This window comes from Kryptolebias marmoratus, linkage group LG16 (genome assembly GCF_001649575.2).
Source record: "Kryptolebias marmoratus isolate JLee-2015 linkage group LG16, ASM164957v2, whole genome shotgun sequence".
In the NCBI taxonomy this organism is placed as follows: Eukaryota; Metazoa; Chordata; class Actinopteri; order Cyprinodontiformes; family Rivulidae; genus Kryptolebias; species Kryptolebias marmoratus.
The window spans coordinates 7,788,570-7,815,844 of record NC_051445.1 but is presented as its reverse complement, the minus strand read 5'-3'; the positions used below and the strand labels follow the sequence as shown (position 1 = coordinate 7,815,844).

At 38.6% G+C, this 27,275-nt stretch overlaps 1 protein-coding gene across 3 annotated transcripts; it reads right to left on the bottom strand.

Annotated features, from left to right (window-relative positions):
- Positions 1-935: 935 nt before the first annotated feature.
- On the bottom strand, positions 936-14,757 carry LOC108235535 (Scm polycomb group protein homolog 1). Of its 3 annotated transcripts, none has more exons than XM_017415612.3 (17): positions 14,635-14,757; positions 14,022-14,165; positions 12,600-12,661; positions 12,338-12,418; positions 12,172-12,242; positions 11,815-12,049; positions 11,144-11,232; positions 10,670-10,916; positions 6,228-6,472; positions 5,450-5,641; positions 4,706-4,832; positions 4,299-4,499; positions 3,908-4,078; positions 3,150-3,272; positions 2,294-2,413; positions 2,014-2,147; positions 936-1,878 (listed from the first exon to the last, which is right to left on the bottom strand). In XM_017415612.3, exons 3-17 carry the CDS (start codon positions 12,622-12,624, stop codon positions 1,765-1,767), a joined length of 2,175 nt encoding a protein of 724 aa, XP_017271101.1. In that variant the 5' UTR covers positions 12,625-12,661; positions 14,022-14,165; positions 14,635-14,757; the 3' UTR covers positions 936-1,764. The 3 variants fall into 3 exon arrangements, with proteins under 3 accessions (XP_017271101.1, XP_017271102.1, XP_017271103.1); XM_017415613.3 differs by having other exon boundaries at positions 10,670-10,913; XM_017415614.3 differs by having other exon boundaries at positions 12,338-12,415.
- Between the last annotated feature and the right edge of the window lie 12,518 nt (positions 14,758-27,275).

Sequence of the window (27,275 nt, the reverse complement as noted above, 5' to 3'; positions counted from 1 at the left end):
TTGTTTTATTCTTTCCTCCTTTTCGATGGATGTTCAGGATCACTCATTTTTTTACCTGGACTTTATCTTATGAAGGTAAGACTTTGCGCCAATCTGAGTGATGTTTGAAGATTTGTTTCTCCAGTGGTTGATTAAAAGCAATTACTGATATCCTTATATATTTAACATCACATTACAGTTAATTCTGACAAAAAAAGGACTGTAAGCTGAGGCAGAAAAAAGAGAAGCTTGCAAAATATGTTAAAATTTAGATTTGAATTCAAATCAAGTTTGAATCCTGTTTCAAAATTCCTTTGCTAGAAGCTGCTAATTTCTTTTTGTTAAACCTGCCTAAATGTAAATGCACAATTTATTATCATTTAAAAGTCCCTCCTGGTTCAATAGGCAGCTCGTGTAGGTATGATGTAGAAACCTGAAGCATTCTTTGCACAAACATTTTTAATGGCTCTTCAATCAAGCAGAAAACATCTTGTATGTAAAATTAGCTGTATTTGCATAATTATGGGTTTAGAATTTCTTGCTGAAGGAGCAGGCGCAGCTTTGTGAGGGGAAAAAGGTAATTGAACACTGGAAAAAAAAAAAAAACACCTCAGACACAAATTATTTTCTCAACTCTAAAACATACCTGAGGGGGATGTTTTAATAGCTGAGACTTAATGAAATAACTCAGGAGCAAAACGGAAGCTACACTAATAATGGAAACAACCGCATGAAGTACATGATATAAAAATATCACATGATCATGCTGAGACAACCAGATGGAGAGCCGGCCACCCATGGTACTGCATATCAGTGAGCCTCCAGGAGAACTGAATAAAAGTGGACGTGTTTGTGCTGCCCCCTGCTGGTGAAGCGTGTTGGTTTCTAATTGAACTCTAACTGTCAGAGTCGTTCAGCTCATTGGTTTGTGATCAATGAATCTTTACAAAATGACCCAGCAACAAGAACAGATCATTTAATTTAAATAACTGAACAAGGATTTGTGCAACAGATTCAACAGAAAAAAGTTAACATTACAGATCAGCTGAATTATACATTTATTGAACATGTTGAGTTTGACAGGGTGTTTTTTTTTTACATAAAAAACATTAATATTATAGTATAAAAAACTAAAAAAGTACAAATAACATACAAGACAAAGCATTGTAAACATTCAGAATAAGATAAACTGATTCCTTGTGGCAGTATTTTTAGAATAAAAGTTAATCATTTAACACTTATAAAACACGTTTTTTCCCACAACGATTTTATCTTGTAATTTCAAAAGTTTTGCCTCAAACTGAGACTAATAGAAAACGTCCCAATTATTGGGATGAGTGAAGTGTTTTCTTGCTTTAGGGTTTCTGCCCTTTTCACATAACCCAAAACACATAATATTGAAAAATACTAGTCCATATATTCATGAAGTAAAAAATATGAAATGTACAGGATACATGTAACGCAGTCAAATCAGACTTAAATATCTGAAACAGCCACATAAGTCTTCAAGTTATACTAAATTGCAAAACAAATGGACAGTGGATAATCCTACGTATCCCGTGCTGCCTTAGAGTTGGATTGTGCTACACAAAAGGAACAGTCCTCATTATATGAGGCAAGAACAAAGGGAAAATGGAGACCAGATACGGAGATCAGCTGGAAGTTGCTACATGTGAACAGTCAGAATATGTCCGATATGAAGTGCATGCTTAACTGACTCTAGAAGAGTTGGGGTGAGAGAAAAGCCCTTCAGAAGGCTGCAGCTGGTCGACGACCTCCTCGCGCTCACTTGAGTTTGTCGATGTGGAAGGTGAGTTTGAGGGCGGGGCCAAGTTTCAAGCCCATGTATTTCATCATCACGTCGCTGCGCAGCAACAAGAGGGCTTTACCGTCAATCTCCTGACAGAAACAAGAGAAACAGAATTTGTTTTTTAGTAAATCTACCCGTTTAGGTATGCATGTCTAGTGTGGTCAGTTGATTGGAAGAATTTATGTGTCAAATTATTATTTGACACATTAAGTAAGTATACATACATGCTTTCTGAATAGGTCAGCATGTGGAGCCAGCACTGGGTCAATATCTCGAATATATTTCATGACTTCCTCTACAGTCCACAGATTTGGATCCTGACTGCTGGGCCTGGGGCTTTCTCGAAAACTGCCTGAACCTGCAACAGCAAAAGCTCAAATTTAAACCCTAAAAAACACAGCTGGTTATTAAATTAGTCCTCTAACTGTACATATTTTAGCTGTGATGAAAGGCTCATTAAAACATTGCATCTATCTGAAGCTTGAAAGCTTTTATTCGTCCTACCTGTAGAGTTGTTATGATGCAGCAGTTTGAGTCCAGGAGTCAATCCTGGAGAATTTGGGGAAACGGAAATCTTCTTTAAGTGCTCCGGTGCTGCAACACTGTTCTCACTGAAAGACTCACCTGTGGTCACAACAGAAGCCTCACCAGTAAAATAAAATAATGAAGCGAATGATTTCAACAATTGAAAATGCAGAAAGCCGACGCCACACTGTAAAAACAGGTAGATCACAGTGAAATTGCTCCAACAGCACAAGAATCATGGTAATTTACGAGTGTGTTATGGCCTTCAGTAAAAGTACATGGGTGTTTTAAGAGGGGATATTAGCTTTTTATAGAAATCTCTTCAAATATTCCATTAGCTTAATTAAAATGAAAGGAAATTGAAAGATGATTAACCTCCTGCTCTAAAACTTAATACCACTACATCCCCAGCTATGAGCACGTGTTTAACTACCTTCTTTTATATGATTATTTAAAGCTTAACTGGGCAAGTCAGAGCAGTCAGTTTTAAAAGTTGAATGCTTTACATAAAATGTAGTGGATTGAGAATTCAGAGGTGCTTATTATATATAATTTACAGAAAGGTTTATATTAATTGTATAAGGAAAACGTAATCAAACCCAGGGTTGATCTCAGCAACACAAATAAAATCGATGGGAAAGATTACATTTATCACATTGTCTGTCCTTTTAATTACATTTTAGAGAAACGTATTTGGAAACTGAGGAGACTTATTGTTATGCAAGGAGAGATATCTATATTGCACACATTTTGCATTTAAAATCTGCGTTTCTGCTGTACATTCACATAAAAGTAGGGATGCACACAGAACATTAAAGTGTATTGATCTTCATACCATTAGTGGAGTGCCGAGGGATTTTTGCTAGTTTCTGAGACAGGGGGCCATTGAAGTCCTTATGGAAGCGCTTGGTGCTTTGGCCTGGGCTTGTGCTCAGACTGTTTCCAAAACTTCTTCTTTCTAAAACCGTCATATATGGAGGACAGAAAAAAAACAGCTGATATTCTGTAGCTAGAGGCCACTGAGCCACATGAAGTAGGATGTGATAAAGATACAAACAAGTAAACCAAACTTTCATCTTACAAAATCTATCAACAGAATGAAATAAATAAATACAACCTCTGCAATAAATCTACTTATTTTTATGCACCCTTGTTTGCCATCAGTAGGCAACTATGCTGTTTTTTGGTGTAATTTATTAGTTCCTATTTTCTACACCATTGTAACAGCGGAAATCAGGTCAGAGATAAGTGAAGAAAGAATGTTTTAACAATTCATTTTTAAAATACAGTAAGTGGGACTGAAATAAAAGAAAACCTCCCACTAAGCATTATTTTGCCTGGTTGCTAATCCAAAACTGTAAATACCAAGCCAGACAATCTAACAATGATACAAAGAAGGAAAACTTTTTAAGCTTTTCTACTTCAACTACCCCAGTTTCAATTATTGTACCCCTTCAATCTGACTGTATTCGGAAAAAGCAGCCCTGTGGTTAGAGCTTCAGCAGACTGATCACAGCCAACAACAAAATGTAACACGTTATCTGGGTGTAGAGGCAACTGAGAACAGGCAGTTAGGGCTCAGCTGTTTCTGACCTGTAGTGTATGAGTGACTGTCATAGTGCAGATTTCCTCTGGCTACAGGCTGGCTGCCAAACAGAGGGTCACAGTGAAGGTTGTGGCAGAGCTTTTCCAGGAAACGGAGAACGTAGGTGACACTGCTGACTGTAGGGAGCGTCAGGGTGTGCTGCTGCTTGTCAAAAAAGGCTGGGCAATACGCAGAACAGAATAAAAAGAATGGTAAATAAAAAGCTTCTCTTCAAACACTAGTTTCCTGTGTCAAATTATTATTAACTCATAAAACATTTTCCTTGTGAGGGCATGTTTTTCTTAATAGTTTTAGACAGCAAGAATACATTAAATAAAGGCCTAAAGAAAAGACAAAGAGAGACAGAAAGTGAAAACATTTTTCAGGTTCAGTCCTCACCTGAAATGACCTCGCCTCCTTGTCCAGACTTGAGGCAGGAGAAGACAGTCCCCTGGTTGTAGGCAGAGTCCACACAAGCCTGGACACACTGCTGAAGAACCGAGGAAGCTCGACCCGGACCAAAGTGGTCTGGAAGGTGCTGGATGCGCCTCTGGTCCAGGTGGGGTCCCACCTTGCCGTACTTATTCAAATACACGCAAACTAAAGAGGACAAACACACAACCAAATTACTAAGCTTCTCTTTCAGTTATCTGGGTTTTAAATGACAGCATTAGGTTGCAGCCAGTATGTGTGTTAACAACAGCAGAAACGTGACAAACGGAGCAAGTCTTCACATATTTATCCGTTCAAACAAACACATTAAAATGATAATGTGTTTTCTGCCTGGGACCACAGATGATGGCTACCTGTGGGAGCCTGTAGTGCAGAGTTGGGGATGGTGGCGTTGTCTTGGGGTACAGTGCTGGTGTCGGGCTCTGGAGTGCTGCTGGTGGGAGACGTGGGGACTGGATTCGGTATCACTCGTGGTTTTCTCTGTGAAAAAATTAAAAAAAATTATCAAATTTTACAACATTTGGTGTTTTAATAATAGATTACAATCAGCAAACACAATGAGATATTAACAGTAAAGCGTAAAGTGGTACTTCTGTTTGATTGATTTTTGTATTTTACCCAAAATAAAAGTGGAATCACACTTTATGCACCAGAAAACAAAAAGACTGAATGGGAAATTCAGCCAATTATTGCTATAAATCTCCTCTCCGGGGATTATTGGAATCTGATGAGTGCTGCTACCAGCTTTGCCAAGGAGCAGAAAATATAAACAGAACGTTGCCAACTACTGAACAGAAAACCTTTTACTTTTGTCCTACTTAAAAAGTTTTGAGCGGCAAAACAATATTTATTTTAAAGTTTATTACAAGACACAATTAAAACAAATGGTCTTTTTTTGACAGTGATTTAAATGTGACAGTATACAAGTGAGCTTGGCCAAGCAAATGTAACAAATGAGATAATATGTAAACTCATTCATCGCTGCTTCTTGGAGTTTCACCAGGTATTCTTGATATTTGAACGTTTCATGCAACCAGCAGGTGTAATGAGAGGTTTACTGATGGTCTTGTCTCACTGATTATGTTCAGGACAACTACCTTGCTGCCAGGTTTGGGCCCTCTTTTCTTTGGTATTTTTATGGGTTCTGCCTGAGCCTGGGCTTGCTGCAGAGCTATCCTTTGTGCCCAACTGGCAACCAGTCTGCCTCTGGTTCGTCCCGGTCCAGTCACTGGCCGTCCTGGGCCAGCCATGGCCTCCTCCAACCAGCCAGCTCTTTTTGCCCAGCCCAGCTGCGAACAAAATGCAAAACTAAACAAATCAAGGAAAAAAAACTTTATCACTAATATTTTGAAACCTAAACTTGAAAAATAAATAATAATAAAAAAGAAGAATTTGAGAGAAGCATTTATGCACAGGCAGTGATAGTACATTTGTGTCCTTCTGTGCCACTCTAGGTGTTCAACCAATGCAGACAGGGTTTAATGCAGTTACAAAAAGCAAAAAAAACACAACTTTCAGAGATGACAATACGTCATTCAAATACTGATTGGTTTCAACTTATCATTAGTTAAAATAGTCCAACAACTTACTACACTACAAAGGAGATTAAGAGTAAAAAAAATAAAATTAAACATATAACACAGCTGCAGTTAACAATAATTATTTTTTTTAAGTTCCACACCAACATCAAACAGATCTTTGTCGATTACAACTTTTATCTCCGCAGAAGAGAAAGCTAGAGGGCCAACACAATCAAATGAAGCCACACTGCCCCCAAGTGGCAGCAACATGCTATAACACGTGAAGGTTTTGTCTGCAGAACATTGCAGCACAGATGCAGAAGCATGTTCTGACCTAAAGCCACTTCATGCCTACCTTACTGCCAGGCTTAGGTCCTCGTTTCTTGGGGATCTTGATGGGCTCCAACCCTTTTTCTGATTGAATGCTCTGAGCTACCAGTGCAGAAGCTTTTTGACTCCAGGACCCTGTCACTTTTATTTTTCTGCGGCCTGACTTACGTCCTCTCTGACCCGGAGGTCTACCCACAGTGGGCGTGGGATTCATTGCTGGGCTCTCCACACTCCCGTCTGTCAGTACCCCAAGGCTCTTAGGCAACACAGCTGAATGGGCAAAAATGGACAGACAGAAAATGCAATTTTAGATGAAAATATGTGAAGCCTAGAGTCTTATGTAACTGTGTCTCACAAATGACATGAATAACAATTATTAGTTCATTCAAAATCCTAACGCTCTTCAACAAACATCTACATAAAACACAAACAACCTCCAGCAAAATGAAACCGTCAGCTGCTGTTTGCTGACTGAAGCAGCATCTTGAAGTACCAAAATGATGCACGTAATAAATATTACATATTAGTCTTGAATATACATGCACCTTTGTCCTAAAAATACAAAATTTTCCATTCAGCCCCCCAGTGAAAATTTCCAAAGTCAGTGGAGACAATGTGCCAAGAAAGCAGCTAATGTTTTGATAGATTTATTATGAGTGTGTGCAGCTAAGAGTTATAGATTCTTATACACTTGCATTTAGCTTTCGGCTCACTTGTTGATATTATGGATACATTCTTTTTATATGCAGTATTGATAAATGCAAAAAGAGTTATTAATGATCTGTATCTAGCATTCTTGCCAGAAAAAAAGTTCCCTTTCTGCTTATTTGTGAGTAAAACTTTTCTCAAACACACGTCTCTCGAAAAGTGAAAAAGAAAGTTTTCAGATTTGTACAATTTATGAACATTACTTTCTTAGCTTTTTCTCAAAATTGCTGAACAAAACTCAAACTGTTGGAGCACTCTAACTTTTCCCGCAGCAGCATAACAGCACATAAGGTCAACCCATCTCTACAGAGGTGTCCTTTTTACAGCATCCTGCAGACAGTGCATCGCTCGAGAAGTGCAAAAACAGACAGAAATAAAACAAGCAAGCGGTTTCAACATTATATGCTACAATGCTACAATGTGCTAGTGGCACAAACTGTCATCAAGTGAAAACTCTACTTATTAAGACAAAAGTATTATAATTACATTTGTCTCCTAAATGTTTCAGTTTTAGATGGGAAAACGAAGGGGTTGCAACAAACTGTCCGTTTACCCCAAGTTCACTGACTACCATCCAAACATCCACTCAATAAGAGTTACTTCCAGTAACTACTTCCCTTCAGGGAACAAACCTGCCAGCTTCTACAGCATGAAAGAATTACACTGTATCTCCGAAGCTGTGTTACAAAGAAAACAGGTTTAAAACAACACCTCTGAGCCACTATCGGCCAGAATACAAACACAAAATGTGCAGACACCTTTTAGGTCTCAGGATTGAATCCTAATATAGAAGCGAGCTGCAGTCAGCTGCGAGACCAGACTTAAAATTTATCTCCCAAATGTCCTCCAAAGAGCACATCCTCCGTTAGATGATGGGTGAGCATTTCAGAAATCACCTCACCCACTGAACGAACAAGCAAGCGCAGGTTAAAAAAACATTAAAGAGGACCAATATTTAAAATGTAACTTTGTGTACTTTATAAAACTCATCAAACATTGCAAAATGACAGGAATGTGTGCAAAGAAAACAAAGAAGAATCCACATTGTCAGGATATTTAGCTTTAAATATAACTAAGCCTCCACACGCTCCATGAATAATAAAAAAAGTCGTATTCACTCTGAATTAACCTGAGACAGACTCGTGAGAGGAACAGCCACATTCATTAGCACAGGTCTTGGCCTGTGGGCCTGTATTTATTTAAACGCTTTCACACACGAACACTAATCAATGCACAGCTTAGCCTGTATGCTGCTGCTGCTTTTCATGGGGGAGTTACAGCGAGGCTGGGCAAAAAGAACAGAGTGTCTGATTGATTCTAAACCAATTAGACAAATTCTTAATAACATGTCTAAAGGTGTAAAAAGTTTGAGGTCATAATTGATTGCAACAGTTGTAAATGCAGGCAAACAGATGCATAACAAGCAAACTCTTGTTTTCCCTCCGCCTCCTTTGAGTGCACTGAGTTCATTGAGTTCACAAAACCACCGCTGCCAGCTTCGTATTACAGCAACACAACTTCTACAGAGCTTTTTATCTATGACTCAATAACTGCAATTGCATTTTAATTAGTTTTACTCACCCTGTAGCCCAAATAAATGTCAAAAAAGTGTGTGACTGTCTGCTCAGCTGTCCTCAGATTCACCCTCTCCCACAGCCGCGTCCTCTTTTCCCACTCTCCCCCCCGAGTTGCTCCTCCTTCCGTTCTTTTTCCACCCTGCTCTTCTTTTCTCCTCCCACCGTCTACTTACAATGTAAACAATCCACCTTTCACACCATTTGCCTGTCTTTTCTCTTTGCTTCCATCTCTTCTGTGAGCGTAACTCTTTCCAAGGGGCATAATCAGACTCCGGTAACTGGAGTGCCAAAGAGAGGCCTGTGGAGGGGCACCCAGGCTTGCTTCGACCACGTCATGGCCTACGCTGCCAACTGGGTGGCAGCCAAAGCTTCATAAAACCCTAGCAGGCTACAAAGACAAGTCTTGCCTCCCCATTTCCCTTCTTCCTTTTACTCCCTCACATGCTGCGGAGTCTACAGATGAGGACGGCTGACCCTGCAGCTGACAACTCCTGTATCCTCTGTTTTCTTTCATCTTTCATGCACAATAAATGGATTTACTCTTGTTCCAAGTCCTTGCTGTAGCTTAGCATCATTAAAAAAATTAACAAAGTTGCTACTTCTGAACAGCTTTGACAAACTGGGACCTGCCTGATTAACAAAGAAACTATTTATCATGAAGTTCACTGCCAGATGTGTTGTAAGCACAATCCATTAGAGGAAAAGCAGAACCTCAGGCTTCCTCACTCAGAACAGTTTACAAACTCTCTGAGAGCAGAGTGGAATTCTAAAGGTCTATGAAGAATTTGCACTTTGGTACCACCTCACTGCTGTGTTTTCATGCTTTTATGTGATTGGACATTTTGGACAATTACAGGCGCTTTTAGACCGGACGAGTGTTTTTGAGAGCTTCAAACGACAAAGCTAGCCGAAGGCCATGTTGAGTGAATGAGCTTGGCAGCTTATGAGCCCCGTCGATGCTGATCTGTTTTTAGCATTTATGAAGTGTGTGCACATGCCTATGCTAGAGGGAAAGGGACTGGCTTAGTAGGAAAAAAAAATGGAAGAATGGAAATCTGCCGAGAAAACAAACTCTGGTGTTTGGTTTTCCAATCTCTTTCAGATTCGTATATCATGCATGACATGAAATGAATAGATAAAATAAAACTAGGACAGTTATAGAGATAAATTCTACAGACGTGATTACTAAGCTGATAATTAGTAACAACATTAGGAGCATTACTATATTCATGTTAAGCTCAGTCTTAGCTCTGGTTATGATGGGACAGTCAATAATTTCAGCATATCAATAAGAACAATTAAAATGACTCTTATTTAAGCAGAGGAAAAAAAAACACTTAAAGACATTTGTGTGTGTTAGGTCAAGATGGCCATTTGCTCATTTCTACCCACTCCTGATAATTCTCTATCAGTGGCTCTGGCATCAATCAGTCTTTTGCTTTGGCAGCAACCAAAGCTGTGTGAGTGACGTACAAACGGCTCCGTCTTCAGATTCCCCCCCCCCATCGTCAGGCTCTAACAGTACTAGAGACATTCGTTTATGAAGCACTAGCCTGAACAAATGCACAGAAAGGGAATGTTTGGTTTCAGTCTTGTGTCGCTCGTCTTCCCCTGGGAGTGTGGTAAATCTGTCACAACAGTTTACTTGTGCAGTTTTTGTGAATCTGCGTTTCCTCTATGATAGACTTAAATCTGAATAACCACACATTGACTTTTGGTTTAGGACTTCCTTTCCACAATGCAAGTGCTACCATTCGCAAAATCTTCGAAGCAGGAAACACCCCTTGAGCCTCAAAAACCAACACAAAGAAAGACCATTTAGCTTGTGTAACAAGACAGGTCTGATGGGGGTTTTGTGGTGGAAAAAAGTGCTTACAACATTTGCTGTCTATTGAGATTCTTTAAATAAATCAAGTCTTTCCTCAACTGTAATATTTTATAATGACAATTATGACTGGTTAAAAAAGGGAGTGGGGGTTTTAAAAAATGTAACTAGAGTATTCAATATCATTTGGCCAAACCTAATACTGCCCAGAGGTTTGTGCTTTTTGAAAAATATATAAAGTTATCTACTGTAAACATTAATATTGAATATATGAACACCAACAGTTATCCACACCACTGAGGTACAAGTTATACTCAGAACTACGTCCATGGAAAACTTAACAGTTAAGGTCCAGACCTTTGGTGCCAGGCGGCTGAAGGTTGTCTCCTGTGAGGGAACACCAACCAACCGGGAAGATGTCCCTCGAGTCATACCGGCAGTAGTAATCAAAGGCCCCGCGCCATCCATCGAAGGTGACCAGCACCTCAACGCCACGCAGCGCGCCAACTGTCGCTGGGCAGATAAAGTGTGGATTTTTCCGATCCACTGCCTCCAGCTTCATTCCCACCTGGAAAGAGTTCTGCTCCGGGGCGGGAGGCTCCTGCTGGGAACACCGGGAGACACAGAGGTCAGGTATGGAAGTTGGTGTGCTTAAGTATGAGGTTATTCAATCTGTAGAAATGACATTCTGTAAAAAATTAAAACATACTGCTGAGGTTTTGCCAAATAATGAACAATCTTTGTAAACTTTTGATTAATAAAAAAAAGCCATGTTTGCCTTTCTCAATGAATTTTCAATGGATTTTAGGCTTGTGAGCCTTGTACAGGTACCTTGTGAAAAATACGAGACGGAGCCATTTCAGAACCGTTTAGTGTTTTCAGAAGAAACATGGGCCAAGAGGACGCATTGAGACGGAAACCTGGATGGAAAGAGAATTTGAATGTGGTGAGTGATTAACTTTGTGTTACTAATAGAGGCAAAAATGAACGAACCATACAGAGACAGAAAAAAATAATTACTTGGTAACCAGTTGAACATTACCTTACAGTTTAAAATCTGTCTCTTTATTCAGGCTACATATTTTGGGAACATTAGCTGCTTTTATGAAGACGGGTGAGAATTTTTTTTTTTGGTTTTGAGCTACTGGTAATAAAATAATTTATATATTTTTTTAAAAAAGTCACATTTCCTTTGAGAAGGTACAAAGCTCTTTGTTTCTAGTACTGTTAGATATATCATGGTGTTTGTTATATTGTTTTAAATTGGACAATTAACTGAATCTAAAAAAAATCTAATTTATTACTGACACTTACATTTACATATATATGATTATGTACAACACAGCAGGCTCTGACCTCTAAAAACAAAGATCATACTAATAAAAAATAAAATATCTTGAGAGAAGTTAGAAAACCACAACTTACACAACTGTTCTTTCTTTTTAATAGGAGTATAAAAAGTCATGGTATAAGCTGAAGTCTATCTGTGTTTGTGTTTTTACCCAGTGGCGGCTGTAGCATGCCTCCATTCTTCTCACAGCTACCAATTGGCTGAATCTCTGAGGAATCCACCAGGCGCCAGAAGTCGTTCTTATTGTCAGACCCGTCTAAACGCAGCCGTAGCCGCGATCCTGTCAGGCCCACCACTGTGGCGATGCAGGTGGATGTGGTGTTCCGCGGGTCTTGGGCTTCCAACTTCATACCCACCTTGAACTCATTGACTGGAGGTGTGAGGCTCTAAATGATGATGATACATAGATAAGGAATAGTGGAAAAGAGACAAACACATCAGCAGAAAAGGAAGAAGTTTGAGCTTGAATTATGAACGAAGAACTCCAGGGACAGCTCAATGTGATCACCTGTTTGAAACAGGAAGAAGGAGCAGCAACAGCACCCGTCTCTTTCAGATACTTCTCCCAGCTGAAGTGACCTGCAGAAAAATGCCAGGTTTAAATCATTATATGCTGAGTTCACTTCAAAAGAAGCGGACTCATGTTATTTCATAAACTACTAAACACTATTTACCTTGATACTGGGAGGGCACCCGGGAGGGCCGTCCACTCCGAGGATGCTTGATTATTCGGGTATCTTTCCATTCTAAAGCTGCTGGAACCAAGCAAGTAACAAGTACCTCTCAACGGAGACTAGTTTTCTCATTTGGTAATACATTGTAATATTTGCAATAACCACGGCTTAACAAGTCTTCTTTACTTACAATGTACAATAGAAACATGTTACAAACACTTGGATTTTATTTTAACATAAGTTGTAATAAACAATTTCTTACGTTTTTGTGGCACAGGTTTCCTCATGCTCCAACAATTCGGACCAAAGAACAACTCAACCACACTAAGGAAAAAAAATAAACACAAAACACCCCAAAATGTTACATTGTGCATTTAACTTTTCTGCTAAAAGTTATCCCGTATGTACAGCATGTCACCTGTGATTGGTTGCAATGTCATATTGGAGAAAATGCAGACTGGAGAAAAATGTAAACATAACCTCCTAAAAATTCCTTACCACAAAATAACTCACTGCCTCGCTGGTGTGTCACCTATTCATTACACCGATATACATGCAGAGTTTTCAATCGATTCAAAATGACACTGATTTTTAAAAATAAATGTTAACCACGATGGTTTTAAGGTTCTCAATGCAAACATGAAATCAAACATAAGAAGGTTATCCTGAACTATACCAAATGGTGCTATTTGAGAGAGATTACTGCTGTAGTTTTCCAGATATACTGATATGAAATTGCAGATATACACTCCACGAATCTGCAGAAAATCACATCAAAGCTTGAGTCAAGTGACTGACCTACTTTAGGCTGGCTGTAGTCTGTGTAGGCGAACAAAAATACCATAACCGGACAAGCGTAGAATCTCAGAGAAGATGTTTCGGTGGAAATATAAGAGTGAATCTGCTGCTAAATGTGAAAGAAAAGCGAAAGAACGAGAATGACAACTGTCAAGAATAAATATCGGGCGGTGAAGCGCCATAAAGACAGAGCTCTGCATTAAAACACACGCAGCATTTACAATTCTTTTTTATCTGTATACTTTACTCAACAAATCTGAGCGTAAACACATACCAGTAAATCTAAACGAGTCCTCCGTGGACATTGCTATTGTTGACCTGTTTTTAATTACATGAATTTCTTTGGTAACCAAACACACATGGTAGTTGGCACCCGGTAACAAATTATGCTTACAAGTATTAAATTTAAGAACACATTAACCATCAATATGAGGAGAAATATTCTGTGGATTTTGTTTATTACTGAATGATTTTTTTTGACCAGTCTTCATGACAAGTACCTTTAATAGGAGCTTGGTTTAGTCTTTCTCTAGTTTAAAAGATGTGCAGCTACACATAATATTAGACTAGTTTAGAGAAGAAATACCCCTGATGTATTAGAGTGCTTCAGGAAGTGTGGCATGCAAAATACAGTGACAAATCCAGAAAAACAAATAAATAAAATGTTTGTTATCTGACAACAGAAAACAAAATACTGACTGAGCATTGGCAACAGACTTCTGTGAAGACATTAGAGTTAATGCACAACTCCATGACATCAGTTCACAACCAGCCAAATATTTGCATTTGTCTAATAAACACATTCTCGCCTCGTAATGAAGACAGAAGAGCCCCTCTGGAGCTGGATAACATGACTGAGTTTGCCCGATCATTTTAACAAGCTTACCTTAAAACTTCATAACCGTTTGTCAGCGCTGTTTTCTTCTCTGGATGAGTTCCCCTTCAACAGAAGTGCGCCTTTTTTTCCTCCGCCAAGGGGGGTGGCGTCCAAATTAAAGTGACCCCGCTCCTTGTTTTCAAAGCTGCAAAGCTGACAGGGAGACTTGCGTTAGAGCAGACACACCTTCCTCTGGTCGCTTTCATTTGTCTGGCATCTACACGGCGTGCTGTTTTCTATTTATTAACAGGTTATCGAAGCCAAACCCCAGAAATCTGTTGAGCTCCATTCATAACACAAAGCAGCCAGCGCTAGAACGCCCTCTTTCCTCCTTTTTTGACGCACATTCACATAGAATAATCGTGACAACAGCGTGCCAAGAATGGTATTTATCACCCATTATTGGCTTAACAGTACCTTATTATTTGAATTAAAACACTACAGACTGAAATGCAACATTCATGCAGATGCTACGCTACACACATGCCCACTGCTTTATGCTAACTTAGCATGTAAGTGGCTCACCCGCTAGAAAATATTAGCATTTAGTAAAACGGGAGTTCAGCTAACGGTACCCGGGGCTCAACCTGGACCCTAAAACGAGACTTTGCTCGGTTTTTACCTTGCTCTGTAACGTTTGAATTTGTTTCCAATGTAGGTTTCAGCGCTTGTCCGCCATGTTTTTTTTCAACACGGTGAGGAGGGGGTCGTGTTTTTAGCCAGCATTTCTTCTTGGACATTCAGACAGGCAAGAATGGAAGAAGGACAAAACGATGACCCCTAGCGGCCAGACGGTGGTATTACAAGCTCAAACAGAAATATAAATCTCCTAATTTAACCCTTGTTGTAAATAAATCTCTATCTTTGCATCCATCTTTTATTTTTACACAGCAATAACAGTGATGTAATATACATTTTTACTAGATGTGCTCAAAATTTTTATTGTTACTGTAGATTTACCTATTTTTTGTTTTGTTTATCGCCTGTCCTGTGATGGATTGGTGATATGTCCATATCATACCTCACCTCTTACCCACTGATTGGTGGAATAATGCAAACCAAGGCAGTAGAACTACAGACAATAAGTGAGTGCATATTTCCTGTAGGTCTTTGCGTGCTGAATTATTAAAATAACTAAGCCCCCCCCCCCTCACACACACACAATTATTATTAATATAACATGTCAAGTGTTTGCAAAGTCTTGTTATTATTTTCCTGGCATAGGCAAAAAAATTAACCATAATGTTATTTTAGGACTTTTATTCAAGCAGTTCATACAAACCTTTTTTGTTTTATTTTTAACTTACAGGTGTGGTTTCAAATGTAATTTGTCCCATATGTGCAGTCATTTGTTTTCTGTGTTAGAATTATGTATTTAGTTGCAGTAATTTTGCTTTTAGGTGCTGCTGTTGTAACTCACCGCAACTGTTTGTCTGTGCTTTCATATTACTACTGTGTGTACATACAGAGAGGCCGATTGAGAACTGATCAAACTCTCTTTGACTTATTCAGTCTAACAATGACCATTTATTTTAATGGATGATAAGTATAGTCGGGTGGTACAGCGGCGCAGTGGTTAGAGCTGTCGCCTCCCAGCATCCCGGCCTGGGGCCTTTCTGGGTGGAGTTTGCATGTTCTTCCTGTGCAAACATGGGTTTCCTCCCACAGACCACAAACTAGGAACCACAAATTGGGAACTCTTAAAATTGTCCCTAGGTGTGAGTGTGTGAATGGTTGTTTGTCTCTATGTGGCCCTGTGATGGACTTGCGATCTGCCCCCCGCCTCTTGCACAGTCTCTGCTGGAGATAAGCACCAGATTGTGAGATTGCTGTTAAAAAAGATGAACAAATTTGTTGAAACACAAGCTCCAAAAATTGTGAAAAGTGTTTAATGACTTGAACAATTCTGTAGGCATGTTTAGACTTAATGACTCTTCTACAAAAACTGCATTTCAACATCCTTATATAAACAATAATATATATTTGCTGTTTTTTCACACAATTCCTTGCACGATATAATGCTTCAGTTTCTTAAAGAATGCAGCAAATGTTTTTTTGTAAGTTTTTTTTTCATATTTCTCTTATGTGAAACAGATACTAAGCAGTTACACATTCTTGATAAACATGATCATTAATTGATGACAAGAATATCTGAATAATAAGTGTGGATTTTAGCAAATGATGCTGCTGCAACAGCACAAAGGCCTGCTCTGGTTTATTTTAAGCGGTGCTCTAGTTTTGTGTGAAAAACTAAAAGTGTGGGGTTTTGCCTTGAGCAGAACATGAATAACATTTGATCATCAGTGCCCACAAAACTTGATTTATTAACCACTATTTGTTCCTGTTAAGATGGTTACAAAAATGCATTATATTTCTAAACATAATCATTCCCTTTGGTGAAATAAGCATACTATTAGGAAAATGTTTTATTTGTTACAATGGGGCCTAGTACTGTATCTATAAAGATATTTCAGATAAGTTGCAAAGGTGTGAAAATTAAAATTAGGATCCATTTGGTCCATTTCATGCCAATTAGGTCAGAGTAGCAACTGTAACTATGTGATTTGGAGAGACACCCAGCAGTTCAATTGTGTGTAATGGTCACCTGGCAGCACAGCTAATGCCCATTTCAGCCTACGCTGGGCAGGCCATGGCCTATTGGCCCCCTGCACACCAGGCAATTATGTTTGGTTTCACACGGTGAAAAGGGTTAATTGGCAGCGCCCACGTGCCTGCTTGGACCTGTTTCACGCTTGTCAGCCTTCATCGCATCAAAGGAAGCTCCAATTCACTCGGCACCAATATTAGAACTCGCACACACACCTCACACCCAAACTGCATAGGTACAACACTTTCATGAATGTTAAAGGAATAAACACACACTTACACACTTTAATTCTCTAAAACACACATTCACCCATAGGAACATACATGTACCAAATATCTTGTTCTATTCAAAAGCATGGATGAGCAGTTTGCTCATGCAAAAACATGATTGTGACATTGCTTGCATAAACAATAATTATTACACATATTAAAATTTTGGAATAATACTCTGTGGTATCACTAGGGGTCAGTGTTGTCTTTTATAAAGCATGGACTCCTACATTAATTCTGACTGAAGTTTTTTCTGGGCTTTCTTTTGACTGCACAGTACATCTGATCACCATCTCTGGCACTCGCTGACATCAACTTTTTGGACTTTTATTCTGTCTTAGATCGTGCATTTTACTTTGAACATTTTTGTTTTGTCTTTCACTGACTACAAGAATTTAGTTTCTTCTTAGATCAGGTAATCAAATATGTTTTGAAAATCATCAGATTATTGTGTCTCTCTGTCTCTGTCCAAGTGTTGTCGAGCCATGCCGACTGTAGATTCTTTGTTTGTCACTGGGCCACCGATAATCTAAGAAGGTCCATTAGCCACTATACGAGTTAGTGCAGCGACAATGTTTTCAATTCAACAGTCTGCTCAACATATAACTTACTTTCTTTAGGTGAAACAAACTGGAAATGCCTTTAATTAGCAATAATATTATCGCCTAAAGGCAAAAGATGATAATGTTTTATGACACTTTCAGAAAGTAACGATTTGATGTACATGTACAAGTGTTTTCAATTTTTGGAGTCAGCTCAATTTAAAGCTAATCAACCTCGAAAAGAAAAATGGATATACCTCAGTGAGTTTTAAAGATAATGAGATTTAAAATTTGGTGTGGCAGTAGCTAACGGTCATTCACAACATATACTCCAAGTGCTAGCAGACACTGCAATATCATATGAGATTGTGCTTAATGTTATCATTAAGGTAACCAAATTAGTTTTAACTCCATCATTTTTTTAACATAACATAATCTTAGTCTAGGCGGTGGGCAATATGTATTCTTTAAAGGAATACTAATCTTTTAAGTATTCCATAATCTACATTGTGTTGTTAAAAACACTGAAAATGACAGACAGTGATGTATTTCTACACACTCAAAACATGCAATTTCTCTTCACGTTATGCACCTGTTTAATTTGCAAATTTAAACACCATTTCTAGATTTCATGTGAAATTTGAAAATGCATTCCTTGTTAGGACTGCCTCAAATGCCATATATTGCTATCACACAATAAACCTGTACACTTGTAGCTTCAAATTGTATCTGCCATATCGATTCACACTAAAATTCTTTTCCCCCCATCTTTTGAGAGCAGCATCAGCGTTTTTGTTTGGCATGTTTCACTTTTGCTCTTTTAAAGTTATCACACTAAGTGAATTTGGCTCTGGTAGCTGGCAACGGGTTTTTGGATTTCCAGACATCTTGCTGAAGGTGTCCACTCGCCAATGGCATGGCTCCATCATCGCAGCCTGTTTCTGCACATGCAGGCAGAGGAGAGAAGATTTTCCCGCACTGTGTCTCCTTGTCACTTTCAGCCCTTTGGCACAGCACAACAAAGTCACCCCTCTCGCACATAAATGCCTCGACACATACACAATGTGAGAGGCACACTGTGTGTATGTGTGTGTGTGTTCCCTCACAACTGAGTCTCAGAGGGCTCATGCTCTCGTCATTTTCCATGGACGAGGACATTGAAGAGCACACACACTGTCCTGATACACACTTCCCATCTCTGCTGGCATCCTGGGAGGCACTTGCAAGAAAAACTGCAAGAGCATATGTTGGATAGACGCTTGTTGGGGGAGGGAGATGAGTATTTCTCTTTGGATGTTGTCTTACAAGCTCTGACGGCATGGCGCAGAAAGAAGGCATTTTTTCGTCCAATTTATTAATCCTTTTAGGCAATGTTCTCTGTTCAGAAATGCAAATTGAATCAATCTGAGGCTGACTTTAAAACTTTTCAAGTGGGATTTAATTAGAAACCAGGGCCTGCAGTTTTTAATGAGAGAGGGGGTGGAGAGATGGAGAAAGAGCGAAAGAGAGAGGCATGGGGAGGGAGAGTGGGTTGCGGTTTTGATCTGGGGGTCCTGCTGGAGAAAGGATACACAAACACCCTAAACATAGATGCACACTAGCACACACACACAAATGCACCCTGTAGAGCTAAGTATGAGGCGGATGCCCGCTGTTTAGTTTTTCTTCACTTCCATCATCTTGATCTTGTGAGAGTTCAACCAGGGACCTCGTTACTTTAGTGTACATCTCAAAAACTCAAACAAACCAAGCCTATATAAGCTCAAACAAAGTCTAGCAGTGCAATCTTGTTAATAGCACACAGAGTCTCCAGGTGTGAGAGAATAGAGACGAGAATACGGTGTTGATAGGAGCAGATGAAACGTGTACAAACTCTTCTGGGATTAGTAAAGCTGGAAAAATGTACACATGTAGGTAGAAAGAGAGTTCAGATTTTAAACTTTATACATCATAATGATTGTCTCCTCTCCGAGAAGGTTATAAACCGCAGCACTCAACGTTGTATGTAACTGCAATTATTCAGCTTCATTTATAGCTGCTGAAAGCAAAGGCTCTTGCTAATGGACAAAATGCTACAAGGCCAGAGCTTTGAAATAATCCTGGTTTTAAAATAAGTTTTTTATCAATGAAATACATCTTAACAGCAGTTAGTTCAAGTCCAATGCAGTCTAAGTCATGATGTAAATAAAGGCCTAGCATTCCTTGAAGGAATGCATATCACCCATTATCTTCCATGTCAGAGTTTTCGACTAAGATGATCCGCTTTTTACTTTGTAGCTTGTTTGGTCAAACCTTGAAAATGACAATATGCAGAATCTGATCCAACATGATCTCGCAAAATCTGTTAGTTGTTGGAGTATGCATTGTGAATGACTGTCAGCTGCTATCCCAAGTTTTAGCTCAATATCTTTAAAAGTTACTGAGGTTTTGCCATTTTTCTGAAGGCTGAGGTCAGTTAGCTGAGGTGGCCATCTTGCATTGGGTTAGATCCAAAAGGTAATAGGTTGTAGATGTACAGCCAATGATTGCTTTGAGAGGTTCACTGAAATACATCCAGTAGTTTATGAAATATTTTCCTAACAGACACAGGGTTGACTCCAGCAGCAAAGATGTTGGACAATGTGTTGCTCTCGAAGTACAGGAAGTGTTGGGTGATGCTCAGACAGTAACACACCAGTTTTACCTTAATATCTTTAAAATACATGCAAACACAAACACATTGATTTGTCTGCATTTGCCTTTTGTGGTGGGCAATAAAAAAATAAGTTATTTGTGTTTGAATGTTTTTATATGATCTCCCTTTCACCTTAGGTCAGCTACACATCAGTGTCTGTCCCTAAAAGCAAATTGTGTTGCCCTTTTTGACAGTGCATAAAAAGGTTAATATTTTCTTTGAAAATATTATTGAGTTGTTTATCAGAGTATGCAGTCAATAAAAAATACTTTACTAGCAAAGAGTAAAATTTATGGCTTTTATTATTTCACATTGTTGGAAAAGGCTCTTGAAAACCATATTTATGGTAAAATTTAAAGTGTGCAACTTTTACATTCAAATTAAACAGCAGGATTTTCTAAATTTAAAAATTAACAAATAAACTTACCTTTATCTGTTTTCATCATTTAAAGAGGTGCCTTTTTCATGACAATGAATTTTTTATTTGATATGTTTTTCATTAAATGATGCGGGAATTAATAAATATGAGCAGATTTGTGTGCTAGCCTGTATGCTAGCACGTTTAGCTTTTTCCCCCCTTTTTTATTGTAAAGACTTGAAAAGATGCAAATCTCTCCCTTAAAATGCTTCCATTCCCCTCGAGTGAAACTTATCCCTTGATTTATCACAGATTTCACAGCTATTTGGCTATCATATGCTACATCTGATATATTTTGGGGAAAATTTGGCGCTGTTAAAAAGGGTGTGGTGTGGGGGATGTGGTTTGAAAGCTCATAATCTCTTAAGTCTCAGCCTTCTTTTTCTCTCCCTTTTCTGTTTCTTTTCAAACTTGGGCTGAGAGTGGAAAATACCAAATAGTGTTTTTCAGAGACAGAGTGACGTCTTCACAGCCTCTGGGTCTGATTTTTCTCTATGAACAACTTGTAAGATTTAGCAACATTTTGCAGCAATACTGTAGATTGCAACCAAATGTATGCCCCCTTGCTTCCCCTTCTCAGCATGTATGAGAACCAAAGAGGCTGCTAAAACATGTAAAAGGCTTTCTCCAACACCGGCGTTTGGTTTAGAAGTTCTGGGATACCATGAAGTCATGGCGATACGACATAGCAGAATCTATTATTTTTCTATTAATCTAGTGTGCATTATTATAACATGCCGCCAAAGACGAAGGTGAAGTGTATGCATATTGCATTTGTGTATATTGGTATTTTTAAGGTTTGACCATAATGGCTGTATCTTTGTCATTTCTCCACATAAAATCATCTTAGTCGGCATTTAAGTCAGTGGGTGATATGCATTCCTTCAAGGAAAGCTGGGCCTTTATACGTATATAATATATAGAACTTGTTTTAAAATCTAAATTTTCACATGATGCTACAAACAAATCAAGAAAGTTATTTCATTTATAAAAGCAGAGATGTCAAAAGATTGTTTCCAAAGTACATTTAACTTAACAACATGCTGTTTTCTCTCATAATGCTGGTGGTTTGTCATACCAGTAGAACAGTAACAAAATATAAATGTCAGGAAGATCATACCATGCTTGAATAATTTAATATAGGTAAGAATAAAGATAAAAATTATCCTGTATGCACAAAACAGCAATTATGGATGCCAGTGGAACTGATGTTCGGCTTTTAAGAAACACAGGAAGGAGGGGAAAGATGTGAAGTGATAACATATAGGCTGCCACAGTGAGACATAAATTCACCCATTAAAGCAAGCTTTCCATGGGTTTGTGTTTCACAAAATGTTTGACAACTAGTTGATACTGTCAATTTTTAAATAATACTAATTAATCTCCATTATTCAAACGTGTAATTAATCTCTCACACTTTCCCTGGCTGTCTCTCGGTTTCCTTCATACTCAAATTTAATGGAACATGAAAGGGAAACCCAAAGAGCAAATGCGGTGTTTGTGGTCCTCGCAGAGGGCTTGATGAGGGAGTCACATCAGAGGAGATAACAGGCAGAGAGACAGACGGGTGGACCTGTTTTGACAAACAGACAGTCAGTCCAGAACTCCTCCTTTCCTCATCGCTCCGCGCCTGTTCCCCCTTCTCTCTTTCACTGTGTGTGTCTTTGAACTCAGCCCTTCATTAACAATCTGCTGATTAACATGCTTGGAAACACAGGGGGTAGATGGATCAGAAGTAAAGAGTGGGATGAGAGAGAGGCGCAGGGAAGGAATATGGGGGGGAGGGGGGGGAAGCTAAAATATGTCTACAGTAAAACTATTTTCAGATCAAAACAGCTTTGTGTAAAAATAGTTAGCCCCGCATTTCTTAAAAAAATGTGTTAAGACACAGAGTGGGTGCAGAAGACAAAGGGCTTTAGCAGAACCAAATGAGAAAAAAAAAGTGCAGCAATGCAGTGAGTTTGTTCAGAGCAGTAAGTCAAATTTCTAGAAACCACAAATATGTATAATCAGACTGAAGTTGACGACAAGAATACCCTAAACTGCTCCATAAATCCTACAAAAAGAATGTAGGACGTCCAGAGAAAACTAAATGTGACTCTTTTTAACTTGCGTTTATTTCTACATTTTTATCGCTCACTGTGTAACAATGTGTTTGCCCTTGTTTGTGTGTGTATTCTTTTGAGTGTGTTTGTCACCAAAATATTTCATGAACCACTGAACAGATTTTTTGTTTTATGAAACTTTCAGAAAGTAATCATGGGATGCACCTCTACAACTGATTACAACTAAACTTTTGGAGCCAAACCAATTCAAGATTGCAACCACAGCCAACTGACCTTAGAAAACACAAAATGGCTATACCTCAGTAAATTTGACAGATATTGTGTTAACATTTGATGTGGTTGTAGCTGACAGTCATTCACAACACATACTCTAAGTGACACTCTTGCAAGATCTTTGCGTCAAACTTTAGCATTAACTGTTTGTCATGTTGGGCGGAGAAGGAGGCGAACCCAGAGCGCAGACTCATCTTTCAAAAAGAAACTAATTTATTAAAATAAAAGATAATCAAAAACAAAGGCTGACGTGGCAGCAAAACCAAACATACAATAATCCAAAACTAAGAAACGCAAACCTGAGACACAAGACGAGAGGGACAACCAGCATTCAGTGGAGGACATGACCGGGTTTTAAAACAGAGGGAAATTAGGTGAAGTGGACACAGGTGAGTGATAACAACTAGGATCAGGTGAAGATGGGCGTGGCAGGAAAACAAGAGACTGACTGAGGAGAAGTGAATGATGACACGAAACAAGAACTGAACTAAGACAAGGCTAACAAAGACAACTGAATAAAATAAACAATAAACCCAAACTGAAACAAGACAATAAAAGCAATAAACTGATAAACAAAAACACAAAGAAAACCCAAATCCTGACACTGGTGGAGTCAAACCTGTTTGTCTTTTAGCGAAATTTCCACGAACCACTGGAAAAATTTTAATGAAATTTTCATAAAGAATCTTTGGATATCTATCCACAACTGTCAACCCAAGTCAAGATAGCCTCTTCAGTACTGACATTCACCAACACAAAATGGTTATAGCACAGTCTATTTTATAAATATTTAGCTAAAATTTGATATAGTAGTAGCTAAGAGTCTTTCACAATACATACTCTGGCATAACATCTCATAATATTGCAAGAGATTTTGCATAATGTTGTATTCAAGGTTCAACCAAAACGGCTACAAAGCCAACAATTCTTAACAAAGGATTAGTTTAAAGAGGCAGAGGGCGGAATACAATGCTTCAAGGAATGCTAGGCCTTTAATTTCACTTCAGAAATGTGAGGAATAGTCTTTCCAAAAAACGTCAGTTACAGTTTTTTCTTCAAAAGCAGTCATTTAGTATGAGTCAGACAGACTGTTGCACTTGACCTCACTATCCCAACCTCAGCTGAAACATTCTCTCACAGCTGATAGTAGTTAGCATGAGACAGGGGACTGGCAGTTTAGGCAATCTCATCGCAATTTCTCCAGAAATTACATCGTCTAGTTTCATAATTAATCTACTCAGTGTGGTCCCATAGAGATGCAGAGGGAAATTACAGATGAAGAAAAAAAAAAGATACAGGGAGGGAAAACAGTGGGAGAAAAGGGACTGACGGACAGAGACAGAGAGTCAGAGCTCGTCTGATGGACAGACAGAAAGAGACAGACTGACAAAGCGAGAGAAGGAGGGATGGGCCTGTTCTGAATTAATGACTGCTCTCATCAGAAGATGAATGTTCTCCCGCGCTCCCCTCGGAACACAGCTTGCAAATGAAAAGAAAAGTCAGTCCAATGAAGAATGAATACACAAATGAATAAATAGGCCAATAAATAAATGAATAAATACGAAAGGCAGATTATGATCGATGCACACTCAGTTTTATGTGTTTATGTTTGCTTTTCAGTTTTTGTGGATCCACATTTGCGTGTTACGGTTATGTAGAGGAATGCAGCAACATTTTGTGATGTTTGATGTGTGATAGTCTGCAGCCATGCATGCATCCGTGTGTGTTTCCCACTGTGCACATACATGGAATAAGTATGTGTTTACTGGTCTCATGTCTGTGTTTGTTGGGGTTCATATTTTTGTTGGTATTTACTTGCGTGTGGCTGTGTGATGGTGTGCACAAATCCATTTTTATAAATCTGAGTTTTTCTGTGTGTGTATGTGTGTGTGTGTGAGTAGGGGGGCTCTCTGGTGAGTCCCCTTAACATCAAACAGCTGGAAGTAATAAAATATTTAGGAAGGGCTGGGAGTCTGTGAATATTAATACTGCCTTTTTCCTTATGTCTCTCAAATCTCCCTCATATTTTTTTCTTTTTTCTGTTTTTTTTATTTTCTCCCAGTTTTGTCTTTCCACCCAGATTCACCCGGTCTCTATCTCTTCTCCCTCGCTGCCACGTCTCTTCGCCTGTCCTTTCTCTTTTCGCCACTTTGGTCAAAACTCTCTGTAACCCTCTGATTACAGTGTTTTTTTTACCTTGTTTATAAGGGAATTAAAGTTGTCTAATTGGAGCGTGCTGGCACTTAATGCGATCGAGGGAAGAGAGGACTAGACCTATGTTATTCTGTCATGGCACCAGTCACCGGAGCAGCCAGCAGAATTCATCACACTCTGGCTTTTCGTGTCAAACATAAAAGTTCTCTGACATAAACATCATCCCTCTGCCTTCTGAACAAGGAATCCCCCCCTGGAGCTTTTGAAATGACTTTGCTCAAATTTTTAGGTTTGAGTTTAATTCAGAAGTTTGTTCCTTAACTGCAAATCAATGTCTTTGCAATCTGCTTCACAAGAGATAAATAAAAACAGTTCAAAAATGTTTTAAATGAAAACGTTTCAACTTGGATGAGATATCTGTTCACCAGAACTTACATAATGTGAAATTTATCATCATTGATAACCTTTAATATACAATATTTTAGCACTACATCAAATTAGAAAGCAATTATAAATCACTTAATTAAAATTACATTTAATTTACGCATTTGGAGAAACCCCATCGAACAAAAAGATAGATTAGATAATTAATAATTCAGTTTTCTCAATTCTGCTTTTAAATATTCAATTAAAATAAAATCTTAAAATGTAATTAGGAGTTTAAAAAGTACTACTTAATTTTTTATCGCAGTTGTGTAATTTACATCAGAGCGCAGACATTAAAGTCCTGCCTAAGAACAAAAGCTCAGAGTGTTAAATATTAAAGTTTATGACAGTAAAGAGGAAAAAAAAAACATGAACAAGTGTGACTAATTTAATGAGTTACAATACGCCTTTGCAAGTTGCATCTAAACAAGCCACAAAGTATTTGGAACACTGTAGATGTACATTCAATGATTACTGTCTGAAAGTTTCATTTTTGTCCAGCAGTTAATGAGATATTTTGCTAACAGACAAAAGTGGTTAAATCCCAGAGTTAATGCTGAAGATCTTGGGCAATGAGTAGAATTTAAAGTATGTGTTGTGAATGACTCTCAGCTATAACAGCTATCTGTAAAATTGATTATTATAGCCATTTTAGTGTGTGTTTTAAGATTGTTTGCTTGTGGTGGACATCTTGAAGGGGGTTGCTTCCAATAGTTAATGAATTCTAGATGTACATCCAATGATAATTTCTTGAAAATGTATTTTAAATCTATCCAGAGGTTTATGAATTATGTTGACAGAGTTGTATTCAAATAGTTAATGGCCAAATACCAAACAAAGTCCTTGCACAATTTGTTACTGCTCAGAATGTGTGTTGGAGATCAGCATCATTTACTACCACACCAAACTTTTGGTCAATATTTGTAATACTGACTGAATTAAAGGCAGTTTTTCTGTTTTTAAAAGGTCAGTTGGCTGTGGCAGGCATCTTAAATCAGAACGACTCCAAAAGTTAATCAAATGTAGATTTACACCCAATGATTACTTTCAAGGTTCAATAAGATTTGTCCACTAGTTCATGACATATTTTGATAACAGACAGACACACAGGCACACATACATAGGCACGGGCAAAAACATTATCATCTACCTTTATCTTTTGATGGCAGGCAATAAACACTCGATTCACAAGACATTTGCTGATAACAAAGTTTGCTGAACACCAGATGCAGCATGTGAACACAAAGACCTGTCAAGTATAGTAGTGCTGGGATGATGGTTTGAACTTGTTTTTGTAGCTACAAACTGTGGACCTTTGTCTCATTAGCTCCTTTCGCCACAAAATTTCCACAACATGGCTGCAAAGATCTGGTGATAGTCTTTCACATATGAACTAATCATCTGGCAAAGTCCCACAACGATGTGTGCTAACACTCACATCCAGCTCTACAGAACCAGCACAGTTGCTCTCGCCGTCCCTCACTTCACACCTACTCACAAACTCAGCTGTGTGACTACCTCCATTGTTGGCTCAGAGTGGTATCTGTGCTGGTTGAACTTTAGCCCCTCATTCAGTCTTTTCACACATAACACTGATGCCCGTCTGGGCAACTTGTCTGTCAACTTAAACTAGGTCAAGAAATGACAAAATGATCTCAAGCATACCAAAAAATCTGCAACCGAATACCCCTAAGTCAATAATAATAATAATAATAATAATAATAATAATAATAATAATAACTAGAACTGCAAGCAGTTATCAACGGGTTCCAAGCCCCCACGCTCCGCCCCTGTCCGCGCACTCCGACCCCGGCGTCTCGCCGGCGTGGCTTC